Source organism: Triturus cristatus, chromosome 11 (assembly GCF_964204655.1).
Source record: "Triturus cristatus chromosome 11, aTriCri1.1, whole genome shotgun sequence".
Classification (NCBI taxonomy): domain Eukaryota; kingdom Metazoa; phylum Chordata; class Amphibia; order Caudata; family Salamandridae; genus Triturus; species Triturus cristatus.
Window position 1 is genome coordinate 671,453,193 of NC_140594.1, and position 27,780 is coordinate 671,480,972.

The window sequence follows — 27,780 nt, forward strand, 5'->3', positions numbered from 1 at the left end:
ACATATCTAAAATTCTACAGATATTAAATGAAACATTTATTACAATCTTTAATACCGCTATGTAAAATAAGATACTAACCACGTAAAACTGCAGTCCCTGTGTGCATTTATTTTCCCTGTTGCTCATATATAAAAATGTACATCAATGCATATTTCTTCCTGAAACACTGATTAATCCTGCAACTCTCTTCAAAAAAAGGTATTTTATTTATTCAAAATTGGGTTTAACATACCTTGTTGCCTTTTAATGTCAAATAAACTTTCCACATATTTTCAGTACCTTTAGGGAAATTGAACACTAAGGAGTTTGGCCCCTCAGTTTGATTTTCAGTGCAACAGGAATGGATTAGGGATTTAACTTGGAATTTCTTCATATTTTTAAACCTGGATTCACATATAATCCTGTTGCATTTGTACTTAGATTCAGTCTCTGATAATATAGATCTGCAAGCACTTTACAAAGAATGTAGCCGCCTTCGGATTCCATTTTGTCCACTCCCTATTTACTCTCTATACTGCCTGCTTACACATACTAAGCACAATGTATTTCCCCGGGCCTTTTCAAGGTTTCCGTGTCTCAAACCCACACGCTCCTCCTCTTCTTAGGGTGTTTTCTGCCTACACATGTCCTCCCTCTTTATGCGTCTGTCGCGTGCTCTCCCCTTCTTTTTCTCTTTCTTGCACACTTTCTGCTCCTCTGTCTGGGGTTCATTCACCTCTTTGCGATCAATCTACCTATCCCTCTCAGTCTTCCTGCCTATCTATTCTGTGCTGCTCTCAGCCCTATTATTCATCATACCACATGATTCCACTGCACAAATACACTCCACGACACTCCATTCTACCCCACACAATTCCACAACTAACAATTCCAATACAACCCACGTAATTCCAATACAACCGACGTAATTCCACTCCACACCACATACATCCACTACTCTGCAAACCAAAACACATAGATAAAAGGTCTTGTCATTTACAATGCCAATAGCTCTAACGCTCCCAAATGTGAAACCTAATTCATTTGAAATGCTTGTTTTGATCATAGTTGCATTGTTGAAAGTGACATTGCGTAGGTGAAGCAGGCTTTTCCCTCCAGGGTGGCAGCGGAGCGAAAGGCTTTTGCTCTGTCCAAGCGCTCAATGCGTCCGTTTGTCCTGGTATAAATGGTAAGCGGGGTGGAACCATACTGGAGCCTGGATGTGTCTAGTTATCATTGCAGGCTCTTGACCTGTCTCAGGTTGAATCTGATCCACACTTGATGTTTTCAAAAGATGAATGGATGAAAGAATCCGATTTGCCAGTATATGTCGGTGACATTTTCATCCCTGACACACACTGCTCATTGTTTTTATTTGTCCTAAGTTTAGCAATTTACACCATAAATATATACGACCCCTCCTGTTAACCACGAATTTCAGACAGGTGAGACGTGCATTACTGTTATAGTATTTACCAGCACTTAGGGCTTGCATCTTTTTATCATGGTTTTTATAAGGTAATTTAGAGTGAAATTCTCTAGCCCATTTGTACTATATGCTGCTCTTGTTGCTGTATTTTAATTGTGTGTTTAGACTCTGTATTATTGAATGTATATTTCTTTGTGTACTCCTATTATTTCATGAAAAAAGTCGTATTAAGTCCATATTACGACAACTCAAATTTATTTTGGAAGGTAGATTTGTTGAGCTCCTAAAAGAAAGGTCTTTGCTTTTAAAATAGAAACACTCTTCTTTTTTGCTGCCACATCGCCAATCTGGAGCTTGCGTGTTTAAGCAATCAAGACTGGATCACTTGATGACATTCTCTGAATGTTTTCTTTTGCGCTTTATTTCCTTAGTATGTTTTTAAAAAAAATTAATTGGAGGGGCACAAGCGAGGTTAGTAGAAAGGTGCTTTTGAAGGACCTTCACTAACCTCCGAGTGTTTTCGGTCACCCTTAGATGATTTTGTTTTAGGCAGTACCAAAGAATAATCTAGCTTTCTTGATGTGTTACAATGAATACCTGTGATATTTCTGGCGTTTTCGGACTGAGATAATTTACAAAAGCGTAGCTTGAATCTGTGATCTCATACAAAACCCAGAGTTAAAAAATATTCCAGTTAGTCACGGTTACATTACACAACATTGAAGATGGGTTGGGTCATTCAGATGATCAACCCCTGCTTTAAACAGCTATCCGGAGGTAGAAGAGTCATACACAACGTTACCTCACCTGCCACCCTCATCCCCCCCCTTATAACACTTGGGGTCCTGCCATCGCGACCACCCAAAAATAGTAACATAACAGTGAACTGCTGGATTGAGTATCCTGTAATCACACTACTGTGTTTCAATGAGAGCCATACATATCATGTAGAGTTTGAAATGGGTGGCAGTCAGTGCTTAATTTGTAAAATATGAAGTGCCAGGGCTCTGACCAGGAGGCCACTGCAGCTTGCACCACCCATTGCCCTTGTCTTTGCTGCCAAAACAACTACTAGCCATCTCTCTCGCATGTAAATGCAACAATTCTGTTTATTCCAGGTCCCCAAAGTTAAAGGAGTGGCTGGGGAGGAAGGTATTAGCAATTTTTTAATGTATATTGTTTCCCATAACAACTGTTACACTGCTCCTCTCTAAATTACATGAGCAGCGCCACCTTGTGGCAGACTGCCTTAAGTATGATGTTGACAATTAAGTGCCGGTGCTCTGCACCGGAAAGGACCGGCTCAAATTAAGCACTGGTGGCAGTCAATAACATATATGTTTTTCACCGAAGAGTGACAAACACAGACAAGGGCTAAGCTAAGCTTAAGGCGTCTATGCTATCACTCAGAATTCTGAGGTGAAAAACATCCCCGTTATTAGCTTTCTACCCACCTATAATGTTATGTATGGCCCCAAATTAATCTGCCTCTCCCTTCAGCTATTATGCATGAGCAGTGAAGTAGCAATATATAAAATAACCTCTCTCCCATGTCTAAATGTTTGGTTTTTTTTAAACACAAAAAAACACCCTCCATGCCTTACTACCATCTCTCATCCTTCATAAACTGCGCTGTCTGCTATATAGTGCTGCCCTGACAGGCCATCGGAGAGCCCCGTCAGGGCAGCCTGTAATTCCTTTATGGTGAAGTAATAGTGGGACACAAATGTTGTTCCCATGTCTTGCTGTGTCACAGCAGTGAATACCCAAATTTTAAATGTGGTATTCACGATAGTGGCACTTGGTGAGAGCCATGCACAGCACGTGGAGTTATAGGTGGGTAACTGCGAATCCTGGATTGTGAGAAAGTGGCTCTGTATATACTGTTCCCAAATAGGTACAGGGTGTCCACAGTCCCCAGAGGCTTGGCAGAGGCTAAAGATAAATATAACCTTACCCTCTAAAGTGGTAGCTTGGTCGAGCAGTAAGGCAGTATCAGAGGACAGTGTAAAGCATTTGTTGTACACACTCAGTTAGCAAATGGTCTCATACACTCAATAACTGAACTCTAGGCCAATGGTGTATATATAAAAAATATATGCTTGTTTTATTTTAGAACCAACAATTGGAATTAAAATATACTTTCTCAGAATGAGATGCTTTATATAAATACTTTTGCAATATGCAATTGACTTTTGTAAACCGTTACAAGTGGTTGCAATAGGCAACACTATTTTAAACACAATAATGCATTGAGTTCAATGGAAGTTTCATGTTATTTGCCACAGATTACTTTTAGGATTACTTTTGGAATGCCAGGACTGGATCCTAGATTCGGCCCTGGGTCAGTACTTAGAATCAAGTGATGAAAGTCGACTTAATTACTGTGATGATTTTTAATCAATATTTAGCTATTTTAAAAGTTGACAGAAAATATTTCAAAGACAACAGTCAATGATTCCCTATGGAAGAAAATTCAAGTTGCAGGTACAGTATGTTCTCGTTACTGGGTGCCTAGACTCAGTCCTGGGACCTTTATCCAGACCAGGTAAGTAATTACGTTTTCAGATATTATACGATTTTTAAAGAATATTTAAAGATTGCAGAAATTGACACTTAGAAGAAATTTCACAGAAAAACAGTCAATGATTTCCTATGGGAGAAAATTGGGTTACTGGTAAGTACAGTTGTAAGTATTTTTCAGTCCGTGCTGGGCACCAAGATCCAGCACTGGGAGCTCACCTAAGAGCAGGTGAGTATTTTCGTTTTCGTTACTCGGCTGATTTTTGGTGAATATTTTAAGATTTGAAAAGTCCACACTTAGAAGAAATTTTAGGAAAAAAGCCAGTCAATGTTACCCTATGAAGAAAATAGTTATTGGTTTAAAGGTAAGTACTCGACTGGCAGAGTTGAGGTTCTGGGCATAGACTCAGGGGTCCCCCAGGGTCAGGTAGGTACAGTTGGTTCACCCTCAGCGACTCTAGGGCGGCCGGGTGCAGAGAGAGTTAGGCCCAATGTTATCCTATGAGGGATATGGGGTCTTGGTTGGTGGCTGCTGACTAGCAAGCCACGCGGCTGTGGGAGCTGGGCTCCTGGTCACTTACTCAGGGCAAGTGGGGAAGTAGGTAGGTGTAGAGGTTGCACTGCCAGGGCCACTCGGGCGGCTGGGTGCAGGGTGCTTTTGAGCCTTCGGGCGCTCAATTGGTTTCAATGGGTAATCTCTGGTTTAGATAAGACTGCAAGCTCGGGGACGAGGATTCTTCAGGTGCCACCACCACTTCTAGAGGTAAGTTGGGTAGTTGGAGGATAGGTAGGTACCCCGGGATTGGGCACAGGGGGCCGCGGGGCGCCGCATGCAGGGGTGCCTTTTGGTGTCGGGAAATCTTACCCTCTGTTGATCGCGATAGGGAGGGCACCTTGTTCTGAGGTTGCAGGCTTCTTCAGGAGTGTCGAGGGAGGTCCTTGGGTGCCGGACTGTGGGTCACAGTCGCTGTGAGGTCGTCCTCGTAGTCTTTGTTCACTCTGGCACTGGCCAGGCTTGACTGGTGCAGAGTGTGCTGGGTTCGCGGTTCCGGGTTGCTGCCATGGATTAGAAGTAGGTTTTGAGTAGAGCCTCTACTCATGGGAGTCCCAGGGGCTTAGAGCCAAAAGGTAGCCAGGTCCTCCGGTGTTTGTGTAGTTGCTGGCCACAAGAGATGCAGGGTTGGAGCAGGAGCAGGTTCGAGGGTCGACAGGCCGTTAGGGCTGGGGCCAAAGCAGTTGGTGTCTTCCTCTTCTAAGCAGCTGCAGGGCAGGTCTTCTTTCTTCTTGCTCTTCTTTGTATGTTGGAATCTGGGGAAGGAAGGTTCAGGGTGCCCCTAAATACTAGATTTAGGGGCATTACAGGTAGGTGAAGGGCAGGGGCCAATGGGTCCCTGTCCTGGGGTTGGTACACCCCCTATCCTGCCTCTCTCCTGTGGGAGGGGGGCAGGAGCCTAGTCCTGATTGGGCAGGGCTTCCCATCTTCAAGATGGCGAGAGCCCGGAGATGTGCTTCATCTCGCCTCCCCCACCTGAGGGGTGGGGTTGGCAGGCTGGCACATCCCTTGTCCTTAATTGGGGTTTCCGGCCAAGCTTCCCGCCAGAGTGGGGGGGTTTCAGTGGCCTGGGGAAGCTCACAGAGGCGGCATGCCTTTGAAGCTTCCCCTGCCCATCCTGGGGGAGGAGATTTAGCACCTCGCCTAGGATGTGCATTGTTGCAGACCCAGGAGAGCAGGGGCTCTCCTACCCAGGCGTCTCCCACCCAGGGGTCCAGCAACATGTCTGCTGTGTGGCAGCCGAGGCAGCCTCAGAACAGACGTGGATTGTAGGTTTAGGTTTCAGGGGGCCTCTCTAAGATGCCCTCTGTGGTGCTTGGTACATTAAATCCCACACTGGCATCAGTGTGGATTTAATGTGCTGAGCAGTTTGATACCAAACTTCAGTCTTCAGTGCTGCCATTATGGTGCTGTGGAGTTCGTATTTGACAAGCTCCCAGCACCATATACTTTTAGATGGCAGCACTGCACTTACAGGACCCAGGAATGGACCTGGGTACTGTAGGGGCACAGGGCTCCTGCCTCTGTGCCCACACCACTGGCAAGGGCACCCAGCTAGAGGGGTGGCTGATGTATGCCAGGGCAGTGTAGGTTGTGGGCATGGCACACAGGGATGTGTGCCATGTCAATTCTCTGTTTTGTCTTGTATCCAGACACTCGGCCTGCAAGGGCAGTGTGTGAGTGTTAGGGTACAGGGCCTCTAAGGGTGGCACAATGAGTGCTGTAGCCCTTAGAGGCCTTCCCTGGTCACAAGGCCCTGGGTACCTAGGGTACCATTTACCAGGGGCTGACATGTGGCCAGGGTTTGCCAATTTGGGTTTTGGCTGTTAGGCAGTTTTTAGAGAAGGAACACAGGCCCTGGGCACCTGATTGGCAGGAGCCCAGGGCACAACAAGGAAAAGTGCATCAGCTATTAGGCAAAAAAAAGGGGGGGGGGGGTTACTGCAACAGAAACCCACTTTCTTACACAGATGTTTTACATATGTGGGTTTTTAATGATCTGAAGTAATCAACAAGAACGAAGGGTGAAGGTTGCACGCTCCAGGACTGAGCATTAGGACTGCAAAGCAGTGTGCAACAAGCAATGTTTCTCACTGCTGTGAAGTTACTGCAGTTTATTTTTTAAATAACCAAGTCTTATTGTGTTTAGAGTGAAAAACACGAAAACACAGTAAACAATTCCACATGTCTGAGTTAAACAGAACAGCAGATGAGACCTTACCAAAGCACACATCCAGCCCACGATGTTCCCACCACCTGCCTCACATTTTGCCATGTTTCTGCGGGCATCCTCGTGCCTCATAGTTTGTTCCTGTCGGGCACACCAGCCCTCACCCTTTTCACCGTAACTGCCATTTATATTTTAACAAGCATTTACAATGCAATGGTCTCGGCATTGGTAAAGTTAGAGATATTGCCATTGCTCATGACATTATTTTTGTTTGTTTTTGTTTTTAAAACATTTAAAGAAACGGCGAAAAGACCTATTTCAGCTTACAGTGGGTTTAGAGCTGCCCATTGCTTAACACCGATTATATTAATGTTACTCTCAGTAACTTGACTTTTTGTTAGCTTGTGTGTGCTTTTCCTTCCTCTTCTTGTGTTTGTCCATTCCCTTGGAACATTTGTTTTACCAGTATCTTTCCACTGCTTGCTTTTCAAGCACTACATTTTTCTTTTTGGTTCGGCACTATGTTAAAGTGCATGTGTCTTCCAGTTGTCTTCCTCCATCTACTTCTCTCCCTCTGCGTTACCATTTGTTGTGTATGTGGTTCTCTCCGACCATTCACTGTAGCACTTGCCTTTGTGTACTTCTCCTCCCACAATGCTTTTATCACCTGATCGATTCTCCACAGCCTATTTCACGTCGCTCTCTCTCCCATTTATTCTCTCAGCCCCATTCTATGTTGCTTCCATCCCTCACTTTGTGTTGCTTCTTGCCTCTTGAGCCCTTCCACTTTGCTTCCTATCTTCCACGCCCTCCATGTTATTTCCCTCACACTACGCCTGTGATAATGCTTCCCCACCCGCATCCTTTGTAAAGTTCCCCCATCCGTATTCTTTGAGATGCTTCCCCCCGCTTTAGTCTGCTTATTTTTAGAAATCTTTATTTACCGATCCAGCTTTTTTTGTTGTTTTTTTGCCATGCCTCACGTTATTGTGCAAAGCCATTGGGACCCAAATGCGTGAACTATTGGCTTTGCCAGAGCTTGTTTTCTAGTTGCAGCAAGTAGTTTAAATTGTTGCTCTTGTGTTCAGACAGAATGTTATCTTTCTAGTTCTATTTACCTTTCTTCCAGCAGAAGAAGCCCCGTGTCCTTTAGTTACAACACATTTCTATTTGTATGGCTTGATTGGACAAGACGCTTTCAAGATGCAATACACCAATACTTTAACAGCACTCATAATCTGCACAAGTTACAATGCAAAATAACTTTTTTCCTTATGGGTACCCGGTATGTTAGACGTAGTTTGGGAGCGATTTCGCAAGAATGTGACTATTACTTGATGATTTCAGGTATTGTAGCAGCTTGTTCGACAGTTTCTTTTCATGGCTTCGTTTGCGCGGCATTGGACAGTAGGTGTGTTGGCACGTGTGTAGTACGGGATTGGGTCTCTTACCTTTTAATCTTGGCATATTCTCTGCTGAAATGGTTTGTTTTTTCCTCAAAAGATACTATTTTATATTTCTGTGACTGAGACCGAACCTGTTGAGATCACACTTTGTTCCCCATGAATCTGTTGGGTTCTCGAATAGAGATACTACGTGTAAGCGGTTCCTCGCAACTCTACCACTGCTACTTCGGGTGTTGGAAAAGCGTCTGCAATTCACATGGAAGGTAAAAAACATGGTTTTTAGGTCTCTAACCCCCCCTCCAAAAACAAGCCGAGGGCACCGGAAGACACCACCGCCTTTCTCCGAGGCAGAGCAGAAATGCCTCGGAGAAACGCAGCGTCCTTTTCGGATTCGGGGGCGTGTTTTGCTGTTATCTCCTCCTTGAGACTTCTTGCAAACAAGCATTTACAATGCAATGGTCTCGGCATTGGTAAAGTTGGAGCTATTGGCATTGCTCATGACATTATTTTTGTTTATGTTTTTGTTTTTAAAACATTTAAAGAAACGGCATTGTTATTTACAATGTCAATAGCTTAATCACTCTCAAATGCGAGACCTATTGCATTTGCACCCACACACAGAGCCACCTACACACACACTGATTAAGCTATTGACATTGTATATACAATGCCGTTTCTTTACATGTTTTAAAAACAAAAACATAAACAAAAAAAATGTCATGAGCAATGCCAATAGCTCTAACTTTAACAATGCCGAGACCGTTGCATTGTAAATGCTTGTTATCATTAAAGTGTACCAGTATGTAACCGTCTAGTAATCTATTTCCTGAACTTTCTCAACCCCCATTGTTTAGCTCTGTTTGAAAATAGCTGTCTGTGATGCAGCAAATTGAGACCAGCTACTTGCCTGTGTGAAGACAGTCGATCTCCCCATCGCAACAGTAAAGAGCTGTTTTTACATTGTCCAAGAAGAGTCTATCTTTTCTTCAAATTTAAGTTACCCTGCAATAAACGTTTGAGTGACTTCCTATGACAATTTCCCTGTGTGAGCTGCTTTGCCTTGGAAAGTGCCCAGGGCCAGAATCTCTGCAATTTATGTCGCCTGAAGTTCCTTGGCTCTTATAATCCTGACCCCTTTCTTGTCAATAACCTATATTACTTCAACAAATAACGGATATATGCTTTCTCATATTTCACAGTTCCCAGTTTATATCCCCACATACTGATACCGTTGTTGGTATTTCTGGGGAACTGTGCTTAGGACTTTCGTGGCCTGCACCTTCCAAGCTTGTAAAAGAAACGCACAAACCTATTATTGAGGGTCTGGGGATTTACCGAGACTGTGACTTCAGCACTTTTAAATTCAGCAATGAGTAATTTACTTTACTCCCTTAGTGTTAAATGACTACCGCATTGACAAAGGGGTAGCACACCAAGCATGATACTGCCATACAATCAGGAATAAACGTTGTGCAATGCACATCATATTTCCTCGCTACCTCTATTATACAATGCATGCATACTATCAGCATCAACTTTGCTGCGACACAAACAGATCAGATGTTAGTCCCGTGTGTACCTCTAGCCACTCTTTCCACATAGGCAATATTACAAACACACATCTCTCCAAACAACTACCTGTAATCGTTCTGAACAGTTGGCACTATGATACCACCATTGGTAGATGCACACTACACAAATGCTAGGTTACATAACATAACTTGACAAGCGTCACTTGTGAGTCCTACACATTGAAAACGATAGAACAAAAATCATAATTTTTATGTCAAGACAAAGTTGGGGAAAATCTAAGAACAAAGCGCTATAAAATGTTCTTCTGCAAAAAAAAGTGCGCCAAACAACATCAGCTCGGTCTAATTTCACTTTAAACAATTGTACGTGAAAACATTGTACGGCCGCTTACTTTGAAAAGGCTCTGGAGCAAAGACAGACAATGTCACTGTCCTCACCGGGCTCATCTAAATGCAACACGATCTCTGCCACCATGCTCCACCTTTCGCACAACATGATGGTTCCCGCGGAGAACAGCAACCAAATATGCCTTCTCTGTACGCGGGGGTGCCACACAAATGCCCCAGTGCCTCTTGGCGACAAGCATCGAACGTGTGAGTCGTGCCAAGATTGCGCTTTATCACCGGTAAACACGGTAATCACTGCGCACGAGGACCGAAACAGCGGCTCCAAGTAAACACACTCAATCAGGTAAAAGAAAACATATTCTATTTAGATAGGGCAGTACTGTGACAATCAGGGATTGGTTTGTTGAACTTTTGTCATGTGACTGGCTGGGATGCTATTGCCAACTGTTCATTGGCCAATAGTGCTCTGAAACTACACGGCTGTGGATTGGCTGAGAGACGTCTGCCAATTTATTACTGGATGAGTGATCCCGGAAGACTGCACTCAGCCCTACGATTGGATGACGGCATGCCTGTTTTCTTCTGCGCGGGCAGTGTGTTTTGTTTGCAGCCCACCCGGCCTGTACTGTCGTCATAGGCGTGTCATCTTCTCCTTCTTTTCCTACGGTAGCACCGGCCTCTGTAAGAGCACCTTTCGTAATTTACGCCACCGCACCCGCTCTGTCTGTTGCGCCCCCCGCAGCTTTTCACTTGGATTATTTTCTGCAGGCGGTTCAGGTGAGGCTGCTGCAATGTGTAGTATCTTTCTTTCTTTTAAATCTTTATTTCGATTATGTGAATCATAAAAGAACATACAAATACATTTAAATCACAAAGGTTAACTTAAAAAAAGAAAATCATTCATAAATGAAGGATACACTAAAAACTAGGGAGAATACAATTGCAAATAAGTGGATTGGAACATAGTCCTAGTCAATGGTAGACAATTTACATTTCATTCCGTAAGATGGATTCTTCTAATATGCCATATTGCTGCTAGATACTTGCTAATAGCAAAGACAGTACAAGGAGATAAATCACTTTTCAGCAGCCTGTAGGCATCTAAATGTCGTCTAAATCCCCAGCTCCTACAAATGGGAGCAATCCATTTCTTCCTAGATTTCGTGTACATAGGGCAAAAAAACATTAAATGAATATCGTCCTCCAGCTCACTAGAGCATGTGGGACAATTTTTTACAGTAGGGGGGTGCCACCTACTGGTAAGTGCTCTAACTGGGAGTGCATTATAACGCCATTGTAGAAATAATTTTCTCAAGGCGACAGGATTAATGTCATTCAGGACGGTTTCCAATATATAGTGGTCCTTAATAGTTAAAAATGTAGTTGTCATTGATCCCAAATTCTCATTAGCGAGAGTAACCGAGAGATTAAAATTGTGGTAGAGTGCAACAAGTTCTTTACGGGGTATGGTCGCACACGACTCTAGGGGTTTTGTCCAATGGGTCTGTAAGCCCAGCTTAGCAAATTCATTTTTTACATAATTCAGCCATGGGATTTTGCCCAGGGCTGGGTGAAGGTAGAGTTCCAAAAGTTCAGAGCGATAACTCAAAAGTTCAGGGGTTGTCCAGAGACGCCTCCAAAAAGTTAAAGGCTTCACGCCGAGTTCCTCCCTTATCGATCTTAGTCCCACATCGAGCCTAAGGGGAAGTAAGGGCGTGCTGGGTGGAAGGGCAGACAGGTTCCTTAGGAACTTGTTTTCCGTAACGACAATCTCAGGGGCACAATCAATGCCCCAGAGTTCACCGCCATAAATTAAAGCCCCACGAGCCTGCAATTTATAGATTTCCAGAGGCGGGCCAATCGGGTGCGTCATAGATTGGTTCCATAATTTCAGGATTCCCCCTACCCTTTGATTTAACTTTAAATTTAATTTGGTCTGATGATGAGACCAGGTCATTTTCTCATTGACTGTTAGACCCAAATACTCGAAAGTGTGGACTCTTTCTAAGCTGGTTCCATTTATAGTGGGATTAGGTCGGAGAGACCTCGGGGGGTTGAAGATCATAAATTTAGTCTTAGCCGTGTTGATCTCCAACCCCCGATCAATACAGAAGGATACAAAACCGTCCAAGACACGTTGTAACCCCATGGGGGTCTTAGCTAAAAGCAACGTATCATCGGCAAACATAATGGCCGAAATGCCAATACCCGCAAGGCGTGGAGCATCTCTATTGGGTACTTCATTTAAATGAGAGATGAGACCCTTTACATAAAGGCAAAACAGGGTGGGCGCCAAGACACACCCCTGCCTTACCCCTCTTTCAACAGGGAAACTAGCTGAAAGGCTGCCACCCCTCCCGCATCTTACCCTCGCATAGTTATTAGTGTGGAGACGCACCAGTATGTGCAAGAGAGGCCCTGGGAGGCCTAAATCTTGTAGCACGGACCATAATTTTATGCGGGGAACAAGGTCGAAAGCCGCACGGAGATCGACAAAAACTGTGTATAAGGACCCCCCCTCTATCTTTACTGTTTTCCAATAGAGCATACACAACCTAAAGATCTGGTTGGTTGTGGAAACGCTCTTTCGGAAGCCAGCTTGGTAGTTGCTCAAGATCTCAGATGACTCAACCCAGTCCATAATACGATTCAGGATCAGCCTCAAAGTTTTTGTGCAACATCTATCAAGCTAATAGGCCTGTAGTTCCCTGGCAACAGTGGAGAACCTTTTTTGAAAATAGGCACAACTTCGGCGCCTAACCAAGTAGGGGGAATTGGCAAGCCGTCCAAGATGGCATTAAACAATAATGTGAGATAAGGTGCCCATACACTAGGTTCATGTTTATACAAGTCACCTGGTACCCCATCCAATCCTGGTGCTTTCCCAACGGGAAGTTGGGAAATTGCAAGCTGGATTTCAGTTAGCGAAAATATTTGATGGTCTCGGCTTGGTACTGTGTATAGTGGGCTCGCAGGGGCAGACATCGGGGCCCTGTAGAGAGTGCTAAAGTGGATTTCCCAGGCTTCTGGGGCAATGTTGTTAATTACAATTGCGGGGGGTTCGGTTGTCCCAGTAGATACAATCAACCAAAATCTCCTCGAATCTCTTGATTTTAGGGCAGCGGTTAGATTCTCCCAATTTTCAGAAGCCCATTCCAGTTTAGCAAAACGTATCAGGGATCTATAGATCTGTCTCTTGTGTTGGATATCAGCCTTAGGAGCTTTGTTCTTTATAGCACCTAGCAGATCGCTCTTTGCCAATCTACAGGTCTTGTTGTACCAGTTGGGCTGGTTAACAAATCCCTTTTTACAGGGAATAATAGGGTTAAATAGCCCGGACAGCATAGAAAACAGATCCTGATGGGCAGTTGCCAGTTTCTCATGGTAGTCTAGAGGGGAATGCTGGTCAAGGATCCCCGCTATATTGTTTAAAACCGAGGCGACTGCAGCATAGACTTGGGATATTTCTTTGTCATTACGAACCATTTTACTCCATTTAATTCTCCGCTTATTATTAGAGAGAATAGCTGAGTCCGATGGCTCCGAATTAGGTGGTGGCGCCAAATCCAGAGGGGATAAACCAGATAATGAGACGTCCAATATAAGAGGATTATGGTCGCTCTCCCCCCTTGGAATGACTTGAAAATCTAGGACTCTGTTCCAGTCCTTGGCTTGAACGAAAATATAATCAAGCCTAGCCTCTCTACCTGGTTTATTAAATGTGGGCTTAGGAGGGTTATCTAAAATAGTTCGACCATTACAGGCCCTAATAGAGTGGACCATTGTCAGGGAGGTAATCTGGATAGCCAAAGGTGTCCAGGCCCTAGCCATTGGACCAGAAACCTGAGGGATGTTCCAGATTTCGTCCTCTTCCTGGTTTATTTGATCCACCAAGCCCTCAAGTGGTTCGAAATGAGAATTAAAATCACCAACTATAAGAAGCATTATATGATCGGGTATTCCAGTTAAAACATTTGAAAGGGCCTCAATCACCCGGGATTCCGCACAAAAATTCACGGGTCTGGCGTATACATTAATCACCGCCAGTTTGTTGTCTAGGCCCCAATCCAGTATTATACATAGAATATCATCAGACCCAGTTTCAAATTTAGTAACAGTACATCCTAAGTGAGTGGCAACCCAAATAGTCAGGCCGCCGGAAGGGCGGCCACGCCCGGACCACACTGCCGGAATTGAATAGGTAGCATAACCCAGTCGATGGTAATCTTGTCTTGCCCAGGTTTCTTGAAAACAACAAATTTGGTGAAGATCTATGAAAGAGCCCCAAATTGGGCAGTTAAGTTTGCTGGGTAGACCGGCTATATTCCAAGAAAGCACCTTATGTTTTATTGTGCAATTGGAAGGGGCTGGAAGAATTTTACAAGCAGGAGGCTCGGGCAGAGTCGGAGAAATAGGAGTGGTGATGGGGACGGAAATAGAGACAGGAGAAATGGGATGGTAATGGGAGAGTGGGGGCAATGGAGGCAATAAAACAGAAATGGAGCCTTCCTGGGGAAGTCAATCGACATCCTCAAGACAGGCATACCTGTTGAAAGTTGAATAGCCAGCAGACAAAGGCTCGTCAAAATGGACGCGCCTAGGCCGGCCTCTGGTCGCATTGCCCCCAACTTTGGACCAGTTATCATCTGTGTCATCCAGTAAAGAAATGTGGAGTGGGGGGTAAAAGAAAGACAGGGGCAAGGAATTAATAAGGGAAGTATTGTTACCACCAGTCCAATTAAGAATATAGGGAGCTGTTAAGCGGTTGCTGAAATTAACCAAAATGCAGTCACCCTTAATATTCTTTATAGTGCTACTGAGCCAAGGAACCCTTCTAACCATTAAAACCTGTGACCTCACATTAGGAGGGAGAGGCCTATGCTTATTGAGCCAGTTAATGACTTTATTTTTTAGGGATGCATAGGATTCAGTCGATGAGTTAACAAGTTCCGGGACGCCTGTTAGAACAACGACATAAGGTGAGGCTTCTGGTGGAAGATTGATTATGTTTTTCCTATTTGTTAGGGCTATATTTGGATTGGTATTAGCTCTTGGACCCTTGTTATTTTGGTCCGAGTCTGCGTGTTGTGGGTTGGGTACTGTGACTATGTTCTTGATTTGGGATTGTAATTGACATTGAGAAGGCACAGAGGGCGTATGTTGTGAGGCAGGGAGTACTAGCAGAGAAGTAGTTGGATTAGATTCTGGTATATTTGGCAAAGGATCGCGGGGTCCGAGTGGAAGGGAGCCCATGGGAGTAGGGAGGGAGGGAAAATGTGAATCCGCTTTTCTTGCTTCACATACAGCACACGGTTTGGCTCTGCTCACTAATACATTTGCCGGGGCTGCAACAACCCTTTCTATTTCCTTAAGCCTAATATCAATTGCATCAAACCTAGCAGTCAATGAAGTAAGGAGACCATTAATAGCAGTTTTTACAATGTCATTATATCGACAAGAGGTCTCATCGGGTTCTGAGACACAATCAGAGACATGTATAGGTGTATTAGATGGCAATACAATTTGCTCTAATGGTGGTTTGAGAATGCAACTGTTGACTTGGGCAGGCCTAGTACATGTTGGGATAGGTGCTTTAACAATACTAGTATGGGGTCTATCCAATCTAGGTTTTTTCCCTCTCTTATTGGGCCCCTCGCGTTTCCTTTTTGGAACGGCTCCCTGCTCAATATACTGTGCTCCAATTAACGTCTGGTCCGACAATCGGGAATGCATAGTATGAACCGTACCCTCAGGGATTGGTTGAAGAGTATCTCTACATGAGGGGGAACTGGATCTTAAGTCACATAAAACCGATTCAATTGTACGATCAATACTATCCATCAATGCTACTTGTGAGTCATCAAGATTTGTAGGAGAGCCTGCAGATGCAATTAAGCCAAGGGATGACCTACGCGTACTGGCAATTCCGTCAGATAAACGCCTTTCTAGTAAGTTCAATTCACCTTGGATTACAGAGTTCGCCCTAATGATAAAGTTATCCAGTGTTCCAGATACTATCGGTTGTGCTTTCATTAGTTTACCTCGTGTATCCATAGTGACTTGCTGCCTTGTGCGGGGCGAAGAAATGGATGAAAGGGACAGGGCCCGGTCCGTGCTTGAACGGGCTTAAACGGGCCCGCCCTTTGCCCGGGCTTCGCCCCGGACTACGCCCCGCAACGCGTCCCGCAACGCGGTAGTAGGCGCGGGAGTTAAATAGGAAGAGGAGGAGCCGGGAAGAGTGCCCAGGTGCGCTCAATCCAGTTGTACAGCAGCGCACCCTGGTCCTCGCAGTCCCAGCAGGTAACAGGCTCCAAGTGCAGGAAACAAGATATCTCAGTTAAAAGTCCTCGGTAACAAAGGCTTAAAAGAGAGACAGAGTTCTCCCGTGAGCACGCCAGCGAGCGGCTCCCGCGAAGCGGGGGCCGCGAGGCGTTTTATCAGCAAGAGGGACGAGGAGGAGGAGCCGGGAAGAGTGCCCAGGTGCGCTCAATCCAGTTGTACAGCAGCGCACCCTGGTCCTGGCAATCCCAGCAGGTAACAGGCTCCAAGTGCAGGAAACAAGATATCTCAGTTAAAAGTCCTCGGTAACAAAGGCTTAAAAGAGGGACAGAGTTCTCCCGTGAGCACGCCAGCGAGTATCACCTGACATCGGACCAGTTTTGGTACCGAATGGGGCTAGGTTGCTTATGATTTAATCCCACTTAGGTGCCAGTGCAGAGCTGGCTATGCGAAATTGCCCAGATGCTGTCTTCCAAGCCCCTGTACGAACCAATAGAAACACCCCCCCCAACCTATTTAAACAAGAACACCCTTGGAGAGGTGAGGAGACCAGAGCAGCAACCGGACGAAGGGGGAGCGGGGGAGCGGACGAGCACACGACTGCCTTTCTCCGTGGCAGAGCAGAAATGCCTCGGAGAAAGGCACCGCCCTTTTCGGATTCGGGGGCGTGTTTTGCTGTGGTCTCCTCCCTGAGACTTTTCGCAAAAAACACGCCCCCCGATCCGAAAAGGACTGGGCATGATTTGAGTGACGGGACCTCTTCTCCAATGGCTGGCCAGCATTTACTAGGCCAGCCAATGGAGAACAGGGAAGAAGAGGGGCGGGTTCAAGCCCCTCTTCTCCCAAGTCATTATGTCTCGCGAGCGAGACTGCGCAAGCGCAGCCATCGCTAGCCGAGACCTAAAAACACGCCCCCGATCCGAAAAGGACGGGGCCTAATCTGAATGACTGACCTCTTCTCCAGTGGCTGGCCAGCATTCAAGAGGCCAGCCAATGGAGAACAGGGGAGAAGAGGGGCTGGTTCAAGCCCCTCTTCTCCACGTCATTAAATCTCTCGACTTCCGGTTCTGCCTTCGGCAGACCGGATGGTCCCGAGACCTAAAAAGCATATTCACGATAATGGGCGGCTATGGGACCCATGTATAATAAATAGAGTTTATACAATAAGGCATAGCTTTATTATCGGATTGTGCAATAGGAGTCCGTACTATAAACTACAACTAAAAAAAAAACTCGTTCAACTTGTTCAAAAGGCTGCGCTGAATTTAGCCTCCAATGGCATGACGTTTTTTTAAACTTCGAATGCATAGAGCAAAGTAAAATACCCAATTCAAACACTAGGTGGAGCATTTCCCTAAAAATGAGTAAACCCAGAGTTTTTGTGAAGGACACCTCTGCAGCACAGTGTTCCCACTAAACGCAGGCAGGGGATGACGAGCACAAAGAAGGGGGAGGTCAGCTGCTCACGAGGGCTGAACACTTAACTTTGCTCTGCCCTGGCTGCAGGCGCAGAAGGCTGCCCCTTGCGGCTGGAGGGAGAAAGGGCGGGATTGAGGGCAGATGATCAAAACCGAACATAAGGAGGATTTACAGTCGGCCCAGCTTTGCGCCGACGTCACCTATTCGCCGATCTTTGATGGTGGCTGCGGAGAAGCAGCAACCTGCAGGGGTTTATGGGGATTGGGCTGTGTTTCCTTCCAGAGTCGATCTGTGCAGGTCTTTCACCCTTATCTTGTTAAACCTTTTTCTTGACTGAGGCAGCCAAATCTGACACGAAACCATCTGGGTCAAAAGTTTTGAACTTGAATACGTTTAGCAAAATTATGAAGAGGTGGAGAGGAACATTGGGGCTGTACAACTGCCCTGCGACCCTGCGTGGCGCTTTTAAGGGGCTCACAAACTGGGCCTTGCTGTTCAGCGTCCAGACTCCAGACCTAAAAGCCGCCGCCTCCGAGCTGTCGGATTAATAATGGGCCCAGTGGAGAGCGTGCAGCAGCCCTAAATTGTTGGGAAGGGTAAAACCATGTGCCTGAAAACTGCTGCTGATATATTACTATTATATGCGTCTTCCACAGACTGTGGCGTCATTTAGGACACTCGTCATTGTCGAGGCTCCATTGCTCATTTCTTGGTCAGAAAATGAGGAAAAATGCGAAGGCCAGCTGTGTTGTCTCTGCATATTTGCCCATATGCACCGCAATTTCAACACGTTGAAATGAGATTGTGAGTTGAAGGCCAGAGAGCTGTGAGGAGCTCAGCGCACCACAGTCCATGCAAACGATTATACGTTTACGTGGCATGATCTCTGTTGTGAGCAGCAAAAAAGGTCCTTCCACTCACATTTGAGTCCTTTCTGCTCGATATACAGCAAGTATGGGATGACTATTGTAAAGAGTTATGTGGTTTCGTACACTGCCCTCTTGAGGGCATGTATGGTATGTCTTTACCGATCACATACAATCCTCGGCTGCTGATCATCAAATGGAAGTATACATAGCCGACACCGAATTGGCCACAAAAAAAAATATTAGGTATTTGATTTTTACACCTAGGTCTAGCGGTTCCTTTGTACTATTAAATAAGCAAACTTACAAATCCATTAATTATTTTACTGTTTGGTAAAAAACGCATTCAAAACGAAATGAAATCCTGGTTAATCACAAAATGCCTTCCGCGCCCAAAATGCACAGAAACCATAACAAAGTTAGGGAACCGGACAGGGATGGATACGAATACACGTAGGAGTATACCGTCACAATAACAACACAAGTTATAGAAGTCTCGTCATTTTAGAAATTTGTATTGAACTAAACCAAGGATTTTTTTTGTTTTAAAATCCAGTTAACTGGGGGGTCAGTGGCACTCAAATACGAGTTCTTTTGGTTGCCATCCTACATCTTGCTTTCCCTAGCATTTCCACAGATAATTTATTGGTAGAGTTTCAATCTGGAATTAAAATCCGAAAGTCACTTCAAGTTGTTGGAATCTTTAAAATTGAATGTTGAATGACTTTTAAAGTGCTTAACATTACCATAAACACGTTCTAATTACTACGACCTACCAATTTAGCACTTTATTGTGACGTCGCAGCCATACACTCCCCTTAAGGAGCGGCGTAAAGCAAAGTGAAGGCCGCCCCTGCAAAATGTGAAATGGGGGCCCGAGTCTCGCGTATCTCACAGGTATGCATTGGCCTTCAGATGAATGGGGGCCCATGACCGGTAGTAGGAGTTTTCGTGGCTTCCCCTGGTTTTGAAGAGCCAGGCACCTGTAAAACGCGTCTTCCATGAAAGCCACTAAGCCTACGCCACTCCGTTCCCCAATGACTTTTGTCCTCTCTAAACTGAACGCAGCAAGCACTTGCAGGCCATTCAGTCATCCAGAGGGGGGGTATGTGTGCCTGTGCGCGCGCGCGCGCGCGTGTGCCTGTGCGTGCGTGCGTGCGTGCGTGCGTGCGTGTGTGTGTGTGTGTGTGTGTGTGTGTGTGTGTGTGTGTGTGTGTGTGTGTGTGTGTGTGTGTGTGCGCGCGCGCGCGCGCGCCGGTGCGTGTGTGTGTGCCGGTGCGTGTGTGCGCGCGCGCCGGTGCGTGTGTGTGTGCCGGTGCGTGTGTGTGCCGGTGTGTGCCGGTGTCACGGAAAGGAGTGCGAGGTTTTATGTCCTGGAATTAGGACATAGAAAAGTAACTGAGAAATGTCTGAGAAGGATGGAATTACGTTCTCCTGTCTGGATAAAGAGATATATTCGAGGGCAACAAAGACCCTACATATCTCGATTAACTTCATTTCTATACATCCTGGACTATTGGCAACATAAGTAAGTGCCTTTTAATGTACTATTTTTTCGGTTGGTAAAAGAAACCTTAGTAAGATTTTCCCCACAGTCTCTGCAGATGTTGCCCCCCAGTTGTCTGGAGACTGCCACATTTTCCCCCGCATATTTGGATTGCCAGGACTCGCTAGACCAGCGACCTGTGTTTGGTTAATGAATGTGGCACTAGAGGGCAGCAGTGTAACATTTTAGAACGTTCGTTCGCTTTTGAAATACAAGTGAACTTCGAGCCTACCAACAGGAATAATCCGGTTAGTTGTGTCTTTTCAGTTAATTGATTGGCTGCCTCTCTCTTTCGATCAAATAGTAGGTTGTCTATTTTTCCCCTCTACATCAGAAAGGGGAGCATGCAAGCGTGCCACAGGAACAAATGCGTGACTTATGTTGTATGACAGGACAGCAGCGAGGAGTGAAGTGTCTTCTCTTCCAAAGACACTTCCAGAACTAATAAACGCCCTTTTAAGTCCCTCAAGGAAGTTCTTTCACTATTGTAAATGTTCTATTCTATGCCTGTACAAGTGTCACCCCAGTGTGTTTTTGAGTGACTGCCATCTATTGCTGTATTTTACCTCTGCTTGTATCTCATTTGCTTCTGTAACATGTACATTTGTAACATTCTCCTCATGTAACATAACTGGTCCTATTGTGAAGCGCGCTGACACCTTTGGGTAAATTCCGCGCTATATAAAAATGGATAAGTAATACGAGTGCAAACGAGGCCACCTCTCGGGTCTGCCTTCGAGGCCAGTCTAGGGAGGGCCAGGGAAGAGCTGTAATACTGCCAAGAGTCAAAAGGCAGCTCCTGCCTTTTTAGGTCTCGCTGAGACAGCGAAAGCTGTCTCTTTGAGACATTTTGTAAGTGGGCTTTCAAAAGTGCTACCCACATGGTTTTGCTGGCCTAGGGCTTGAGTGCACGATGGCGTGCACGTGCACAGCTGCTCCTCTCTGCTCCTTGCATTCCCCCCCTCCCTTCTCACCCAGCCCTTTGATGCTCTGCTAGATTACTTTCACTTTCGCCGCTTTGATGTTTGATCGCAAACGCGATCACTTCCACTTGTTTATCTGTGTGATTCTCTGTTTGATTCTGTTCGTGGTCTGGCCATGCTTACACTACTTGCAAAATCCACAAATACAAAACCAAAACAGCGGATTCTTTACATCTAAAGGAGCGATCTCGGGAACAGTTGCCAGGCAGGGGTAGCTCTGTCTCCATTTACTGTTTAGAATCGGCTTTTTACTCTGAAATTTACTTGGAACAGCGACCCCTCTCTGCTGGCGCTCGATTAGAGAGACGGGGAGAGTGCTTTTAGAGTGTGAAATAATGAACTGGTCGACCGCGCGAGCGCCACCGCTTATCTCATTCGCTCTTGACAGCTCCTCTCTCTCACCTCTGTCTTTCATCCCCTGCAACAAAATCACTCGCGCTGTCAACACCCCTACACTACCAGTTTGTGGTACTGGCCATCGCCTACACCTCCCAAGAGCGCCTTTAAATTTACATTTCAAAGTAGAGCGCTCCATATGATTTCAGAGTATGCCATACAGTCGGGGCACACGTCCTAAAAAAGAGAAGTGGGGGACTGACCAAGTCAGGCAGCATGCAAGTCACATCATAACGAGCGCTATCAAAGCCCATGACATGACGACGCGTGACATTCCATGTGGCATTTCGGGAAATTGTATTCTTTAAATTCTTACCTTTATATCATATTTTCACTGGCTGAATAATAGTTTCATCTATTTTGTTGCTTTCTACATTAGCCTATGTATATATAGATTGTCTTTATGCAAAAAACACCCCAGCATAACCCAGTGAGGCTTTCCACATAATAGTTGTAGCTGCTGCGGGGTGGTCACATTATGGAAAAATACGTCCCTGAAGGCTCACTTTTGGGCCAATGTGGTTTTCTCATTATTACTGTTTTTTAAAGCCCACCCTTGTGCTTCTGACGCCTCGCGCACGTTGTCTTGGTTTCCTATGAACCCTCCTCCGCTTCCTTCCGTTGCTTGAGACCTCCATCCGCGAGGCCACTGCATGTCCACGTTCGATCACTCTTGCTGTCTCCTGCCCCGATCACCCTTGCTTCTTTTACAGGAGCCACGGAGAACAAGCATTTGCAATGCAATAGGTCTCGCGTTTAAGCGAGTTTGAGCTATTGACATTGCAAATGACAATGCTTATTTTTGTTTTCGTTTTTAAAACCTAAATTAAAGGCATTGTCATTTACAATGCCAATAGCTCAAATTCGCGTAAATGCGAGACCTATTGCATTGCAAATGCTTGTTCTGTCATGCTTTTACCTGTGCTAGAGAGTCCATGTTATCCTTGTGTCCCTTTGTCTGTTGCGTGTTACTTCCTCATTAGTACAGTACACAGGACCGTAACAAGCATTGGCATAGCCAATAGGTCTCGCCTTTGGGACCTTATAAGTGTTTAGCCATGCAACAGTTGCATAACTAAATACTTATAAGGTCCCAAAAGCGAGACCTATTGGCTATGCCAAGCGGCCATGCGGCTGCGAAAGTGATCGCGATAAAACATCAAAGCGGCTGTGCGGCAGTGAAAGTAATCGTGGTCAAGCGCGGCGCGCGCGACCGCACACATGCACTGTAGCTCTAGGCTGGCCTGGTAGAAATTTTTGGAGCCCTCTCAATAAGTCTCACCAGACCAGCGCATGCGCTGGGTCAGGCGAGACCTAAAAAGGGAGGGGTACACTTGTGTGCCTAGTACGCCATTGGCCCAACCCGATCCCTTGAACCAGCGAGCTGTTGTGTGCAAGGATTGTTCTTTTGAAGTTGTGCTTGATAACGTGAAAGCAACATTAGGGTTCCATATTGAGCACTCTCCTCTACTAGTGCGACAATTCGGATATGAAACCTTTTTATAATAGATCTTTTTGGGGGGTTAAAACCCTATTTTATTTTTGTATTAGATTAAACTATTTCTCCACTACCGTCGCCACTAACTAAATGCAAAACTGTACACACCCTGGGCAAAAATGGAAATTGACAGCCGGTCAGACGTATTATTTTTTATTGTAAAACGAATTAAAAGAACAGCATGCAATCCCAGCATGTAAAAAAAAAAAATCATCCAGCAAGCCTGTCTTCACAGAACCATTGTTAAAATGTCCGAAATCCGTAGGGATGCAAAAAAAGAAGCTTAAAGTTCCTGGGGAATATTTCTTAACATGGGAAATTGTCACCAGAAAGGAACCTATTCTGAGCAGTACTGCAAACATGTTCTGAATCAGAGCACAAGTCCTAAAAAAAGAAGTGGGGGGACAAACCAGGTTAGACCGGGTGCAAGGGAAATCATGACGCGTGGCATCACAGCGCATGATTTCACGATGCGTAACATTGCATGTGAAATCACAGGAAGTGACCTCAGATATTAAGAACTCACACATATGATTATCAGGTATAGCATGAGTACATTTAAGTGCATTATGAGACTTAACAAATGAGATTTGGTTTCGGGGTTGTGCCAAAAAAGTCGCACAACCCAACGCAAAATCTGGGCCTCAGCTAATCCATTTACTTTTTAAGCCCTGCCAGAAATACATTAGCAACAAGGAGAAGCCTATCAGTAGGTCTGTTATGCTTAATTGGTTGCAAAGTCTACATTTTAAAATATTTAATTGGGTGTGTAAAGGTGCCAGTAAATCTCATGGAATAGTAATAATGGTGCGATAACTCTGGAGTTTAACACATTTGTTGGAGAGATCTGTGTTTTGTGAAGTCTCAGATTTGTATCAAAGAAGTACAAGGTTAATGTGTCTCTGCAAAGTACATCACGTAATATGCAGATTTTTATTTCATGTAGATAGTAAATTTGGTTACTGCTTTTAACACAGATTATTTTGTTTCCTGTAGTTCATAAAATGTAATCCTTGTAATATAGCACAGTGAGCTATGAAGGACATGCGACTCCTACACCGTGTAACCCTGTCTCCCTGTAACTCATCTTGTACATTGATTTACACATGTACATGATTTATTGTCAGTGTATAATGTGTATGTTACGTAATTAGCTTGGACAACCTGCATTGGGTTGGGTAGCGCTATAAAAGAAATAAAATAGTGCTATTGAAATTGTTATTTGTGTAAATACTGGGACAGACCACTTCATCTGACATTCTTACAGTGCGTGCATCTTATATGCAGGAACTGAACAAAGTCAAAAGCTGCCTCTCTTAGGTACCTGTGAAGAGATAACAAGCTGTGTGCCTTTGTTTCCTCTCCATGGCATTTACATTTGTGTGAGGTCCCAGGCTGCCTCCAGTCAGGATATTCAAACCAAAATAGGCCTGATGGCCCCTTAACTTCGGCCCAGCTGGAGGTGAAATAAAAGCTCCCTCCCCTCCTGCACATTGCGGCTGGGAATGGATAGCAGACAACGTACAGACGCTGCTGAATGATTACTGGTGTATTACACCGGGACACGTTCAGCATATTTCTGTGAGACCCAACTTCTTGGCAGGGAGGACAGCGTCGACCCTGTGAAAATAATGCGTGGACGCCGTGTAGCTGCTTGTACCCACGACTTGTGCTCTGTTCTGTATATATTTAGGACTGCTGCTGTTGAAAGGCTAAAACTAGTGAAGCGGGAAGCTCAGTTGTAGCAGCAGTGAAGCACCAACTCTGCAGAGGGTAAAACCTGGACCGGGAAGGGGTTTTGGTTGTCCCGGATATTGCTCATGTGTATTGATGGGACTTTCTTCTTGGTCGGGATGAGGCTCATTTGGTGGTTACGCATCACTTGGTGAATCTAGATCTGTATTTCACATCTCTTCCGAAATATTAGGAGCTTGGAACAAAACTACTGAAATATCACTCAAAGCGTGGGCCTTTTTTGGTTACCCTTCTCGACCTTTTTTCTTCTCTTTAATCCTTTGCTGCGTTGTTTCAAGTTTTAGAATCAACTGAGTGTCTTTAATCCGAATGATCGGGCATACCTATGCATCCAGTGTCAAGATTAAGACCCCTGAACCATGAGTTCTGGAAAAAGCACAATCGGAACAAACAAATATAAAAAATTGAAGTTCTAGTATAAAGCAATACAAATATGTTTCCAGTAATTAAACTGATAGAGTAATTCGTAATTCGTATTATCTGCCCTTATTTAGCGTTCCAGTGAGCTGTATCTGTGGGATTTTAGTTCAGTATCGTGTTTGACAACCCGCGTTTAAAGTGAAGGGCATTGAAAGGTAACCCGGATCAGACAACGTCAGTCTAGTTACAAAGTGACCACCCCAAGCCAAGAGTGACATATTAGATCTTAATCCAGTTTACGTTTGCATTATTTTGTTTACAGGGAAATATGCTGTCCAATACAATGTCGCCATTCTCACGCCCTGGGCTGATGCGGATAATGGCCTATTGTGAAGCAGTGTGTTGTATTTCAACTCAGTGACTGAAAACAAACTCGATTTTACAACCTAGTATCAAGTGAAAAAAATCTAGTGGGGCTTTCTTGGACTACCTTTTGTGGTGCAAGGGAGAAGAACATCTCTTTTTCTGTTAATAAGAAGTTAATACTAACGTGAAGCTGATTGTGATTAAATTTTACGAATGCATTGTAATCATATTTACCTTTCTTAGGTCATCCTTGGAGAATACAAATGGCTGACTTACGAAGATGTTCAGACACTTGCCTCCAAGTTTGGTTCTGGGCTTTCCGCAATAGGTCAAAAACCAAAAAAAAATATTGCCCTCTTTTGTGAGACAAGAGCCGAGTGGATGATAACTGCCCAGGCATGTTTCATGTACAACTTCCCAAGTAAGTTCTGTTTATTTTTTGTTTTTAAAAACGTATCTTTCAATCTCTTCAGTTTGGTAAAGTGATGACCCAAAGGAATAGGCCTTTTAATGTTTATTGTATTTATTATTTATTTAATAGTTTAGTATTGGTGAAAAAACAGTGCACTCAATATATAGTAAACATTGTGCTTAAGCATGCTACATTATATACTGTGTAAAACAATAAACAAACACATACATTATTAAACAAGGCACACGAGTTCCATTACTATTAGTTGTAGAGCGCGAAACAGTCACCTGAAAAAGGCATCTTGGTGCTAAACAAGAAGTAGACCTACCAAGAGATGTAAGAACTGTAGAGCTTACAGAACCACGTCTTCAAGGCTTTCCTAATGGCATAGAGATTGCCAACAGAACAAAGATAGTCCGATTGACTGTTCCTTAGAATGTCATATTGTTCCGTAGGCAAGCCACCTGCACAGAAAATGACCTACCACTAAGACAAGGTTTCTTAAATTTAGAAACTTTGAGCAGATTGATGTTCCCAGAGTATAATGATCTAGCTGGAAGATAGCCTTGCAACTTATGTTGAAGCCGTAGGGGACAAGTGTGATAAAGTCCTATGTGCCATTCACAGTGCTTTAAACTTTATATGCTTGGCCATGGGGAACCAGTGAGGAGAATCCAGAGCTGCTGACGTAGAGGAAAGGTGTTCGAGATAAAGCCAGTTTTGCAGCCACAGCTTGTATGCGTGAAGAATTACAAGATATCCAGGTCCACCTTAAAATATGGCATTGCCGTAGTCAAGTCTGTTTAATATAATACTTAGCACCACAAGCAGGTGGGAATCCATTGGCAGCAAAGGTTGAATTTTACAGAGTACTCTCATTAGCCCAAAACAACTGGAGGATAGTTTACTAACATGAGTGGAGGGGAAGAGACAGATCATTATCCATATAAACTCCCATATTTCGAACGGCCATCACTATAATTGGATTTGAGATATCGTTCAGTGATCAACATTTGGCTGCCAATTGTTTGAAAAGAGACTCTGAAAGACAATCCATTACCTCAGCCTTGTCTTCATTGAACTTAGATAGCTCTAAGCCACTTCAAGACATCTTGCATGTATTCATGGAAAGCTGACATTGGAAAACGTCTCCTCCAATCATTAAAGGACTCTGAAAAGTGAACCCAGATCTCTTTACGCCTTTGCCTTCTGAGCTCATAACAGCCTTGAGTTACTATGAGATTGAGTGCCTGTTCGAACATTCCCATTTAAGCACAAATATGACCAATAGTGACCTATTAAGTTTGCTTGAAGCTTTTAGGTGGATATATATATATATATATATATTACCTACTGGCGGTCGCCAGTAGGTAGTTATAGTTAGGACCCTGTTTCCATAGGAAAACCTCAACATTCTATTTTGAATAACTTTGGCGCCGGTCGACGAATCCTCGCGAATTTCTCAAAATAGGTGGGGCGCTACGGTCCGCTCCTACCCTGAAAGTCTCGGGGGGATCCGTCAAGCGGGGGCTGAGATAAAAGGGGGGTCCCAAAACGCGTTTTTCCCATGCATTTTTCCATAGGACCTTTAGAACGACCTACAGCCCGAACGGCTGAACAGAATTACTAGAAATTTGGCAGAGAGGTAGTCCGTAGGTCAAGGAAGTGCCTTTTGTAGGTTTGGTGTAAATCAGTTCAGTAGATTTTGAGAAAATAGCCTTTAAATCAATATATATATCTGAGCCAGCTTACGGTACGCTTACCGTACGCTTACGGTAAGCGTACGGTGGCGTGCGCGAGCGCGATTCTGATTGGCTCTTAGATCTTAGTAAACATTCGAATCGGCCGAAACCAGGAAGCGGCGGCCGCCATTTTGTGTATTTCACTCTGAAAAAAAAGAGTGAAAACAAGGAAAGGGGGCAATGAGGAGAGTTACAGACCCCCTAACAATTGTAAGGG

The 27,780-nt window shown here is 44.6% G+C and overlaps 1 protein-coding gene across 3 annotated transcripts in view; it reads left to right on the forward strand.

The window, feature by feature from the left end:
* ACSL3 (acyl-CoA synthetase long chain family member 3) overlaps window positions 1-27,780 on the forward strand; it is a 536,429-nt gene that overhangs the window by 224,389 nt on the left and 284,260 nt on the right. For all 3 annotated transcript variants that reach the window (XM_085634281.1, XM_085634280.1, XM_085634282.1), the window contains exon 3: window positions 25,653-25,830. In XM_085634281.1, the coding sequence (XP_085490407.1) occupies window positions 25,653-25,830 (178 nt within the window). The remainder of the gene's footprint in view (window positions 1-25,652; window positions 25,831-27,780) is intronic.